General features: G+C 43.2%; 1 protein-coding gene across 4 annotated transcripts in view; it reads left to right on the top strand.

Moving 5' to 3' along the window:
* TSPAN18 (tetraspanin 18) overlaps window positions 1–12,622 on the top strand; it is a 123,227-nt gene that overhangs the window by 106,787 nt on the left and 3,818 nt on the right. For all 4 annotated transcript variants that reach the window (XM_053945392.1, XM_053945391.1, XM_053945393.1 and 1 more), the window contains 4 exons: window positions 2,129–2,203; window positions 7,893–7,991; window positions 9,193–9,372; window positions 11,813–11,896. In XM_053945392.1, the coding sequence (XP_053801367.1) occupies window positions 2,129–2,203; window positions 7,893–7,991; window positions 9,193–9,372; window positions 11,813–11,896 (438 nt within the window). The remainder of the gene's footprint in view (window positions 1–2,128; window positions 2,204–7,892; window positions 7,992–9,192; window positions 9,373–11,812; window positions 11,897–12,622) is intronic.

The raw sequence follows: 12,622 nt of genomic DNA, 5'->3' as shown, positions 1-12,622 counted from the left end.
AATAAATTAGAGTGTTAACTAGTTCAGTAAAATCAAGAACTGTATGCTGTTAAAAACCAAAATCCCTGCTCATCTGACTTCTTTTGTTTTGTCATTTGAGCCCAGGCTCCTTTGCTTTTGTTTCCACTGCAGAAGCTGGAAGACAAATGTGATAGGGTGGTGCATGTGCTTTTCTAGTGGGGAAAAATCACTTAAAGCTCTGATAATTGACAACAAAACAACATTTTGCCCATTCCAAGCAGATAGTTTGAATTCTCTATCCATTACTGAAGTGCACAATGCACTGCCTTTCAGACACTGTTTATAAATAATTGCTTGGGGATCACAATAGTACTTCTGGCCCTGTCTGCCTGTTTTCTGTTTCGGAAAGACCTTCTATAAACTTCTCAAACACACACAAACACACACACAAAAAAAATCCAGACTTTTCTTGTGTTTATTTTTACTTGTTGCTTCATCTATCTTCATTGGCAACATGTACCCTCCACATGTTGTGGCCTTACAGGGTTCTCCGTTCACTTTTGCCTTTCTCACACAATGCCAAAATCTGAGTTAATGTCTTAACATTTACTCAGTTCTGTAAAATAATCTCAAAGTCTGTGGGCTAATTCTTGGGCTGTTTGAATTTTAGACAGGCTAATTCAAATGGTAATTTCTCTTTATGGCAATAAGAATATAAAAAATGTCCACCTAGTTCAGACTTACAGTTAATCAAGTCCATGATTTTGTCTATAAGAATGGAAATTAATGCCATTTCGGGAGAGAGTGTGAATCCTGCCACTTTCTGTTCTGTCCCTATAGCTATTCCTCAGCACCAGCATTCATTGTTTTAAGGATGTTAAAGGGCAATCCCTGTCTGTTCTTTTTACTGGTTCATAATGACTGAAGCAGCATCAGATTAGCACAAGGCATCAGTGTCACTGAGAACTGGTCACAAGAACAGGCAGAATCTGAAGTGGAAGCCCACAGGAGTCCCATCACTCATCCTGGGCTGGAAACACTTCCGAGTACCTGAGTGCTCTGAGTAGACAAGGTCCCAGGAACAGCACCCTCCCAGCAGCATGTCGGTCCCTGGGGATGAGACCTCTCAAGTGCATCTGATTTACTTCTGTTGGGTGGGGGGTGAAGGCACAGTGGATCACCCAGGCTTGGTAACCTCACCTAAACAAGGTGCCTTTGGCAAGACTGGAAACCAAAATTTTAGACTGAAGCAGCAGAAGGTTGCAAAGGCAACAGGATGAAATATAGTTCTAGCTCAAATTGAACAGCCATGTGCCTCTCTGTTTTGCTTTCCTTTCCTTTTCCTAAAATTATGATGACATAAGTGTAAAGAGTTTTACTTCAACCTGGAGGCCTGTTTCCCTTTTACTATCACTTAATGTGCAGGCTGTGCTTTCTGTCAAGTCTGCAGCATGCTCTTATCTTAAGAATGTGAATATGCACACTTTGGGTACCATACAAGACAGGGATGATACTGGCATAACCAAATTAAATTATTATGGTATGTTATCAAATTTCTGTAGAGGTTCTGTGTGGTTAGTACTTAACTTAGTGCAACCCCACTGTGTGGGGGGGATATTAACCAAGGCTAATTTTGACCTGAAATGAAAACAGCCCATTTTAGGTCATAGCTATAAATATTTGAGGGTATATCCCACTTCCTCCTTCCACACAAGAAAAGCTGTGATTGTATTACAGTAAAATTTGTTTGTATTGCGATCTGGGTTATGTGTCTGTGTATTTACATGTGATACCTATACTTGTGTCTGGACAGTTTAACCTCTGTGAGCATGTCCACAATTATGTCAACTTTTCCATCAAAGTAGGCTATACTGTTTTGACCTGGTGCAGGTTTATCAGGGGATGCTATGGGTTCTGTAACCTTATATGCTTTTACTCATTAGAACCAGGCAAAAGTGTCACAAGCACCCATGTCCTGTGATGAGGTCGGAGAGGGAATGTGTGTGCTTCAAGTGACTGCCTCGTACAGTTTCTTAATTGTAAGGGGGGGGGAAAGTTTCCTTAGTTATTTTTTTCATCTCTTTGGTGATTAGCAAAACCTGGTATTCCTACTACCTATTGCAGACATTTAATGCTATGTTTGTGGTTTTTATCTTCTCTCTTCCAGTTCTTCATGTTTATTTTGTTAATCTTCCTGGCGGAGCTTTCAGCTGCAATCCTGGCTTTTATATTCAGAGAAAATGTAAGTATCTGACGGTGGGCAATCTCTGGACCCTAGTGGGGTTATACACACCTGGAGCAGGGTGTTAGTGGCTGATTTGTCTGTACAGTGACTGTTTGAAATATCAGCAAACCTCATTCATTACTACCCTGTCTGCAGAACTGCCAGCATGCCAGGGAATGCTAACTAACCTGGCTGGTGCAGTATGGGAAGTTTATGGGGCACACTTATTCCTGAAGTTTTTAAAGTCTTCCTGACCCTCTTGCAGCCAAACCAGCTGCACATTCCATCAGAGAGAAGTTTTATAGTAAAGTCACACTATGATTAAAAGCAACTATTTTCCTTTTTCAATATATCACGGGTTTAATATTAATAGTTGAAAACTTCTGTTTTCCAGACAGAGCCAATGCTTACTCTGCAGTACAAAAAATCTCTTATGAATCTTCTAATCATATTTATTCTTGATCTTCCATGTTCTGCTGCTCACCAGACTGCTACCAATGCTTCTTGTAAGATATCCCCCACAGACCTGCCCTAAGCAAATCTCACCCCACTTATTGCCCTGCTTAGATTTGTCCTTCTCTCCAAAGCTTCATATGATGTAGCCTTTCTCTATTCTTCTGCAATGAATATTGTTATATGGCCATCATCCCTCCCCTGTGCTAGTGGTAAACTTTTACTACAGTAGTAGTAACCACAGTCTCATTTCTTTCTCTAAACAGCAAAGGTCTGTGGATTTTTTTCATGTTCACACATGTGCAAAGGAGAGCCTGACTGAAGTAGGTCCATCCTTCTTGGAGTGATGGCTTTGAAAAAACATTGGCTGGTAGAGGTGGTCACTAGTGACTGTTAGTATTTATTTTGCTTATTTTGTCTCTGCCAGTAGTAAGATACAGCACATTTGCTGTACTGAGCGTGAGAGAAATGTGGCAGGAGCAAAGAAGGGCCACGTAGAAGGATGATTTTCTTAAACCAGTATATACTTCTAATTTTATTCATTTTTAAAAGTTTTTGATAGAAAATAATCAAAACTTAGGAAGCTCATAGCAAGAGAGTGTGGTATTTGTATAGTAGGATGGGCTTGGGGGGAGGTAATGAGAGGACTTTCTTCTATTTATGAGCTGGTGGTCTTTTGTCTTTGCCTCAGATCTGAAGGCAGTGGGGAAGGGATGGCACTCTGCACACAGAATGGGTGCCCCATTCCAGTTTAAGCTTTGAGAACATACCCTTATGGAAACACCTATAAACATATTGCGGTATGGGGTGAAGTCTGGTGTCTTCTGGTCATTACAGCTCTGCTCTTAGGAGTTTTTAGAGAATTCCTTTGGTTCAGCACAAGGAGCAGACCGCACACGTAAAAACTGGCCTGCAGACCCGGGTATATGTTTTGTCACAGATACAAAACATGGTCCCTGCAGAGCAGGGGCTGGGCGAGCAGCTCTCAGCTGATGGTTCCTACCTCCCCGCTTCTCTGTGGGAAACTGGTAAAAGGTACAACAAACTGCCCAGGCTTGTTGCTAGTCCTGGGTGCAAGGTGACTGCATTTCTGACGTGTCCTCCTCGCTTACAGCTTGCTTCTGGGAAAAACATCGGTACCTTCCACTCCCACAGGACATGTAAGGTCATGTTATCTTGCAAGATAAGGTCACAGTCGTTATTCTAGACTTCTGTGGCATCTGGTAGTGTTTTGTGAGATATGACTTGAAAGGGACCAAACTTCTATCTTTCTTGAGCTTGTCTCCTTGTTTGTATCACCAGCTTCCCACTCTGTCAGAATGATTGACAGGAAGGGCTTAAATGGGAAGGAATGAAGAACGTCAGATCCCAGCATAGCTGGAGATGGCTCTATGCAGAAGTCAAACTTGTTCTGCAAGTTCTTGTGGTTTGTTCTCTCCTCAGGTTTGTTCTAGAAAAAATAGCCCTTGTTTTGGCATTGCTGTAAGTTGCGGTGGTAGCTCATCTGACTTGGAAGCTACTTGTGGCCAATTTTGCTGTCACTTTGGGTTAGGGTGAGCTACATAGACAGACGGAGGTGGTCTTTCATCGATTCCATAGTGGGAAGAATTCTTCACAATAGCAATTTAAAGTCAAGATCAGATGTGCTTTTCTCTTTTTTTTTTTACAAAATTAATTACTTTCAGGGCATGTGGTGGCAAATGCACACTTAGCCAATTTAAATTTCTTTGACGCTTACCAAGCAGGATTCTGTGATGGTCACTGCACCAGTCCTTATGGCTGTGGCCTCTCTGGGTGTGTAAAATGAGACAAAAGATACACTTAATCTGCTTGCTTTACAGATAATGTTCACTGCAGCTTTCTGTTGTATAGTTTTACATTCAAACCAGCTCCCATATACTCAGTGGGGTTAAATTATTAACAGCTATGGGAGTGAGAGAAATCAAGAGACAAAAATAAGGGAGAAAAGAGATGTTTTCTGCTGAGATTTCAAATGAGAGGAAGAGTCAGTGAAGTAGAGCAAGGTGGTGGGGTAAGTGAAGTTGTTGTTCACAAAGGTGAGCTACTGTGATCTGCAATTCCAGCTGCACTTCCAAAGAGCTATTTAAAAGCAGTCTCTGAAGAAGAAGGCTTCTGTTAATTAGCTAGGGGATTACCAGAGTTTCTCTTCCTTAGAAAAGGAGGTTTTGGGAGTGGAGAACCCTTTATCATCTAGAAGATCCCCTATAAAATAATGACTTTCATGAACACTAGAGAGAGACTTTGAAAGAGCAATAGGGATTGCTCTTTCTATGCCATTGAGAGGTACGGATGGGAAATTTGATATTTGAGGGGATTCTTAGTGAACTGTCTTAGCAAGCAAGAAAGCAGATGGTAGGGAACAGAAGAGTCCAGTGGCAGGCTTTGGATGGAGTCTGGATGTTTGGATTTTTAGCTCCAGTTCTAACACTTAATAAGCAAGTCACCTTGGATGCTAGTGCCTCTATTTCCTCAGACATAAGGCAAAAAGCTAAAGAATGTGAACCTTCCTCATCTGAGCAGACAGAGGTGTCTCAGATGGATGGCATGGCAGGAGTGGGAAGTGCAGCACTGGTGACTGCACCTCCATGCCCTGTACTGTGGCAGACACACCAGAATGCTCCAGGCCGATGTAGATGGGCAGGAGTGCGTCCTGTTCCCTGCACCATGAAGGCAGCTTCTTGTACAGCGTTCAGTGTCCTTAAGCACAGCGCAGCATGAGAAGGCTGTGACCTTCCTTGGCAGTGCCAGCATGCCTGTGTTGTGCAGAAATGCCCTCCTTTTTCTAAACCCCTTTTATCTGGCTGCACTAATCCCAGCAAAGCTATTTTTTGAACCAATGTGACAAAACAGTCTCATTTCATTCACTGCCATGTAAATGTATGCATGCATGTGCTGCATCGGAGGCACCCCGCCCAAAACACAGCTGAACAGCTCCTTATTGTTCATGGCTGTGGCTGCCACAACTGTGTTGTCAAAGCCTGTGTGAAGCTCTAGTTTTATCAGTAGGTCCTTTGCTCCCTTCTGAATGGCTCTTGCCATAAAAGTCCAATGTGCACCAACCTCATCAGGGCCGGTACTTGTTTCAGCTAGAGGAGGGCCATGGGTATGGCAATAGGACTGTCTTATTTCATCCTCCTTTACCAGCAATTTCTTAAAAGAAGAATTTTTTTTTGGCCCTATTCTTCTGAACTTGAGATGCTCAGGAGAAGCAGTTTAAGACCAACAAAATGGAATCTGTTATTTTTTCTGGCAAATGTATTCTTCCAGCACTAGGTTTTGTTTTAGGCCAAGTGTTGTAAAAATCACACACAAACTCTGAACAATTTCCTCTGGGATTACTCCTGTCAAAATAAAGGTTTCACTTTATATTAAATTACTCTTTTGTTTTAGACCCCAGCAAAGGCAACCAGCTGGGATTATTACCAGCAGTAATATCAGTTTCAAAGTGTGTGCTTCAGGAACAGACGAGCATCAAAAAACTGTGCTGCTCTCTGCAGAGTTGGATGCTGCATGGATAAAGTACACAGAGAAAGGGAAGGGAAGGAGAACACCGAGGACTTAATTCAGCATCTTCTAATCTCACCTTCCCTCAGTGCACCAAATTCCCAAAGGAAAAATACCATCTTCTCTGGTATTTTAATGTTCAAAAGCAAAAAACTGAGTTAATATCTGTCCCAAAAAAGTCATTTAGGAATTAAATGGTATAACTAATTAAAGGTAGTGAGATTGAGCTAATTGCATGATTCAAGTATTTGTGACAAAGTTTTACTCAGTACTGATGTAGTAATTACATTTGGCCTTTGTTTATATTTGTAAAAGAGAAGCCAATATTAGGTGGTATCCAGGATCTTCTTAAAAGTCACTACAGGTTTTTTTGTCCTTAAATTTTGTGATACAAACAAAACAAACAGTTTTGTGCTTGTGCTTTTGTGCCCACCCATAAAGCTCACACATATGTATGTGTATGTGAGATATTTCACGTTGCATATCAAGAACCTGAAACCAGCTTGTAGCAGTCTCTGTTACTGTGTCAGCAGTGCTATATGAAGAACAGGGGGGAATATAAAGGGTATTTTTCAGGCAGCTTAATTCCTAATCCTACAAATGTGCAACCATCACAGCAGCGCTGTAGCCAGCCAAGTCCAGCCCCCTTCACTGTGGCTTTTGCAGTGGCAGAAGATTTTGCCTGTGTGGATCACTAATCACAAGATATTTTGGAGAAGGGACCATGCAAGTCCAGATCTTGGGAACATGAAAGAGGATTTCTTGAAGTTTTTGTCCTGAAGTGACAGAAAGGCAGCAAGATTGAACTGGGATGTTCAGTTTAACATGATTGTTAGAATGGTATGTTCATTATTCCTCCAGAGAGTCATCCTAAGTAAATGTAATTTCAAGGTGTCTAGCTTCTTGAGAAGACTCTGGAACAAATTGTTGGTGCATTTATTCTATTTTACTGTAAATATAGACAGGGGTAAATGAAATTTCAGTAATTTATATTGTTGACTATTGAAAAAATGTTTACATTATCTAAATACAAAGAGGATTTTTTTCTTCATGTATGCAGGTTAGTTTAGATAATCAAAAGCATTGTTAAACAAATGGCATTTTTTTCTGATTCATAAGATGACTTGACTAGTTCCTATTAATTAATTTTTTTACTTCTTTTTAATTTCTAGAAAGTTTCATGTTAAGGCTTCATTCTGCTTTCTCACACATTGACATAAATTCAGAGCAGTTCCCCTGTTGTTAGTAGGAAGTTAACTGGTTTGGCTGAAAAGTGGAGGGGAAAATCATGCTTTGCTTGCAGACCTCCTGAAGCACAGCAAGTGAAAATACAGTTTGGGTGTGGATATGACAATCTTTCTAAAATCTGGTTTAGGCCTGTTTCAATTTATTAAATACTTTCAAATACTGCTGAAAATTAAAAAAGAAACAAAACCAACAAAACTAAAACCTACCAACATTTAAGTGTAAACATTATTTTAGAAGTACAGATGTAGTTTAGTCCCTGATTTTAATGACTGACAGTTGTATTCAACAGGTACCCTTCACCCTCTACATAGATATGGCTCAGCCAATGGCTTTTCTCATGTTTCTCCTCTGAGGTTTGTAAAAAAAAGAACAAACACAAAAAACCAAAGAACCCCCATCATTCACAGGAGGGACCTTTGGGAAATATTTGGGAAAGGTGTTGGCAATAGCCTTTACATTTCCACTTGTCTGTGCATTTCAGCTGACCAGAGAGTTCTTCACCAAGGAGTTGAAGAAGCACTACCAGAGGAACAACGACACAGACGTCTTCTCTTCCACCTGGAACTCTGTTATGATCACAGTAAGTCAGACCACCCCAATCCCATTCAGTCCACACCCTCAGCTCTCCCAGGGTCAGCCTGCTTTAACCATCCTATTATGTCCAGCCTAGCACCAGGGCTTGTGGTTGAAGGGAGGTGAGATTTTGGCTGGCAGTCAGTCAATCTCAAATGGAGCTGCCAACAGTCCTGAGAGAGAAATCCTAGTGACTGCATCAGGGTCACCTGATTCGCCAAAGCCTGAGGCATTAGAGTACCCTCAGTTTTCAAATATTGAGCACAGAGAGCAGTGGAAGTATCTGCAACCAAGTATCATTGCATTTGCTCTGAGCCTTTCACCTTGCAGGCTGCTTCAGAATTATTCCCAGCCAACAGCAGCCAAAAGCTGGCATTAACTAGCATTTTGCAGTTAACAGCAGCTTAGGCAGGAGTGTGCCTAATGATGTATTTTCACTATAGAAATATTAGCTATCAAAATTGACTTTGCTATTACACCCCTAATTGGGCAGGGTACAGGTCAACTGTCATTGGAACTGCAGTTGTTATTACCTACCACAAGGAATTCAGTCTGTGTGTGTGGTGTGTGTGTGGACACATGTGTTAGTGCTCTGTACACCCCACGGTGTATCCCTTCAGGAGTGAAAAGCAGGACGTCAGCTTCTGCAGATGAAAAGTCAATTTTAATCTTAAAAGGAAAGGATGATTGCTGCCCTTCATGCTGATTCAGGACTTTAATAAAGACATTTCCTTTTGCTGACTGAAAGGAGACCGAGTCAGAGTATGACTTGAATCCTTAAAAAGCATCTGACTGGAATCCTAAAGAGGGACCTTACTCAAATCACCTAGCAGTGTCTTCGAGCAGCAACAATCCTGGCCATTAGCTATGGGGAGAAAGGGTGGTTGGGAGCCTGGATCTTACTGCTGAGTGATCTCAAGAAAGTCATTCTGGATATGCTCCAAAGCCCTGTGTAGTTTGCAGTGATATTCCCAGTAGTACCTTAGAATCTACAGTATGGCATAGAAACATTGGGACTTCATAAAGACTTCAATGAAACAGAAGCTCCAAGGTACAAGCACAACTCACTTCTTTGGAAACAATGGTTGTTTTGTCTCTGCTTTGACTAAAGCTTCGATCACTACGAGAGTAGGTATTAGATTTCTCAAGTCTGCTTTGAGGGAAAGGTGTCAATTCTGTCTTCCTTTCTTCTCTGTGCCTCTCCCAAGTTTGCCTGCTGTGGAGTGAACGGACCAGAAGATTTTGAAGATATTCGTCATCTTTCATATTCCTCTTTGGAAAAGGCGATACCAGAGGCTTGCTGCCAGCGAGAGCTCCAGAGCCGGGAAGGGATGTTTGTCAACAAGGAAGCTTGTCTAGAAGGCATTGAGAGGTTTCAGAACCGGCAGGTAAGGGAGGTCAAACCCTAGGAAAAGGAGCTTCACAGTGGGCAGAGAGATGGCTGCAGTGGTCATGGGTAGCTAGTGAATCTGGCAGGTCCTGACTGTACCTCACATCCTAATTACACTCCTGCTGACAGCTTTTGAAGTGATGGCATATGGCTGATTTTGAAAATCTTCTTTCATTGCATACACTGCTAAGTCCATGTTGTGCTGTAACATCAGAAATACGAAGATTTTCCTAAGGGATTGAGAGGTAAGGTGGAAATTTAGATCAAGTTCTGTTGTGTTTATGAAGGTTAGAACTACCTCTGAGTAGTTAATTAACAAGCCAGCACAGGTCAGGTAGGATGGGATGGAGTTGACTCTTAGTGGCTGCAGGAATGGTTCCAATTTAGTTCACAAAGACTCCTAATCAATATATACAATCAAAATATCAAAGGTTAAACAGCCACAGAAAACCATGTCTGTTTGCTACAGAAGAGAAGTATTGGAAAGCTGCATTTCTCTGCTTTTGTACTCTTTACTGTAGAAAAAGGGCATTTCTTATAGCTGTCTTCCAGTACCTACAGGGAGCCTACAAGAAAGCTGAAGAGGGACTTTTTACAAAGGCATGTAATGATAGGACAAGGAGGAATTGCCTTAAACTGAAAGAGTGTAGTTTTAGTCTAGATATTACAGAAGAAATTATTGACTGTGAGGGTGGTGAGATGCAGGATCAAGCTTCCTTCTCCCTCCAGACTAGGCAGTGGTCCTCTTTTCAGCACTTAAGAGCAGATTGAGAAAGAGAGGAAAGGATTTTGGAAGCAGAATGTGAACTGTTCGCTGACTAGCAGCTGGAAATGGTTGGCAAAGGCACTCTGGGTGAGAGATCATAGCAGACAGCACCATGCTGCTTCTGCCAGGTCTGATTGCTGGGAATAGATGGGGAGGAGAGAGATGACAGACTGCAGGGAGGGAAAGAGAAATGCATTGTGAGAAAGAGGGTTAAAGTTTTGCTTGAGTGGTAATGCTGAAGCTTACCACTCCCATGGAAAGGGAAGGCTTCCTGCAAATCCATGTCACCAAAGTGTTGGTGGAAAAAGCTGTGTGCACAGCGAGTGTCATCAAGAACAGAGCAGTGCACTTCTGCAAAACAGGAGAGACAATCCCAAGCAACTGAGAGCTGAATTGAGCCATTGCTGGAGCAAAGTTAAGCTCTTGGGCCACCATGCTGGTAGGACTGTGCTGACACACTTGTGCTCACTCCTGTCTGTAGCCAGCTGAGGAGAGCATGCTGAAGGCTGGGTTCAGGTTGGAGGTCTGGCAAGCACACAAATATTTGTTGCTGGGCTGGATGCTTTTCTCTGAAGATTTGGCTGAAACATGGCTGGAAGACAGCTCATGCTGAGCAGTCTCATGTTGACAAAAGCATGGTTTTAACAGCTCAGTTACTGCACCAGCAGTCTGGGTTCCCTGGGGTGGCCTCATGAGTGGATCTTCTCCATGCCCTCCCTCATTCTTCACCGGCTGTGCCTCACTCACAGGGTCTGGCATGGACACAGGTACATAGCTATTGTGCTGTCTTTGCTGCTCCAAGACTTCCATTATAGGTGGAAGGAAAAAAACCAGGTGATCGAAACGTCCTAGCAGTATAGATAGGATTAAAATGTACGTGTGAAGTATATTCTCAGTGGAGAGGAATCTACTTTTCATATTGGACAAACTCCAATCTACTTTTCTTTTTATGTGTCACCTGTTTGCAGAAATTTCCCAGTGGGTTGAAATTTTAGGCTGGGAAAACTGAGGCCAGGATAAGCTGGTGATTTCCAGAAATATCCTGAAATCTTTGCAGGAAGATCTACCTGCTGTTAATTGTATTAGCAACCATAAATTTAATTAAGGATGATGGTGGCTATGCTTCATAAGCAGAATAATTGCCATAGTGCATGGCCCTGAGTTCCTAATGAAATTCTTCTTCTGTAGCAAGATCAGCAGGTGTTCAGCCAGCCTCTTTTGGGGGAAAACAGAGAGAAAAGGTCCTGGGATGGTAAAGAGCTGCTGGCTGTGAGAGATGAATCAAGAATTTCCTGCCTTGGCTTTAAATAAATAATTCTTTTCTCTAGCCAGTCTGGGATGTCTGTCACTTGCAGTGAGTGTCCTTCCCTCTGTGCTTAGTCTCTGCCCTTTGCAGATGGAGTTCCTCTCTGTGCTGCTCCTCTCTGCCCTGCAGGAGCTCACAGTTCCTCATGGTAGTGAGGGCTGTGAACCACTCCCAGCACACTACAGCAATACCTTCCTCTTCCCCAGCACTGTCCCGTGGACCTCTGCCTCCTGGTGCCATGGAGCTGAGTGAGGTGGTGAGGGGGAGCCCAGCTTGTGGTGCCTGGGTCTGAGAACACCTCGTGTCCTAGTGAGAGCAACACAATGTGCTGCTCAGGTGTATCTCACCATGTTTTTTCTTTCCTAGGGCTGCTACACCGTGATCCTGAACTCCTTTGAGACATACGTGTACCTGGCAGGAGCTCTTGCCATCGGAGTGTTGGCTATTGAGGTACTGACTGTTGTCTGACTGGAACAAAGCAGTATCAGTAAGGTGCCAGCAGCAAGGCAAACAGGCAGGTGCTCCCCCTCGCCAGGGAAAGGTGCTCTGGCAAAGTGCAAGGCTATCAACTTGCGGGTTTAATTGCCTGGAAAGAGGCTCCTTGATCCTTTGACACAAAGGGCAGGGAAATAACCGGTGCCACATGCCTGCAGTGCCACCTCGTGCTGGGCCTGCACAGAGCTCGTGCCCTGCCACGCTGGCCACAGGGGCTTTGGGGACTTGCCACTTTCCACAGGGCCCTGCGCAGTCACTGCTCCCACTGCCACAGTGCCCCAGCCAGCTGACTAATCTGTCACTTGGTTAATGTGTTTTAAAGCACCCTGCCTGTGCTTTAAAACCTTCTGTTCAGAGACTGAAAGCATGGGCTCCAGAGCACTTTCATTGTCCTGCATTAGTAGCCTCTTCTTTGGCGATGTCTCTGAGGAACAGACATCCAGCAGACATGGTTTTAGCCCAAAAATTATGTCCCTGTGGCATTGCAGGGAAAGGCTGGGTACTTTAAAAGCTCCCCATCTTGTGCAAAGGAGAGAGATCTGGGCAGAGGTGCAGCAGCCTCCCACAAAGGCTGTGCTGTGCCCATGCCAGGCAGTAGCAGTGATGTGCAGAGCAGGGACTGTGGATCCTGTGCCCCTGTGACACCAAGGGCAGTTTGGGAATGAAGTCAGGCTGCTGCTG

This window comes from Vidua chalybeata, chromosome 6, assembly GCF_026979565.1.
Source record: "Vidua chalybeata isolate OUT-0048 chromosome 6, bVidCha1 merged haplotype, whole genome shotgun sequence".
Classification (NCBI taxonomy): Eukaryota; Metazoa; Chordata; class Aves; order Passeriformes; family Viduidae; genus Vidua; species Vidua chalybeata.
Note: the sequence above shows the minus strand (reverse complement) of the source record. Positions and strands in the feature narration are given on the sequence as shown.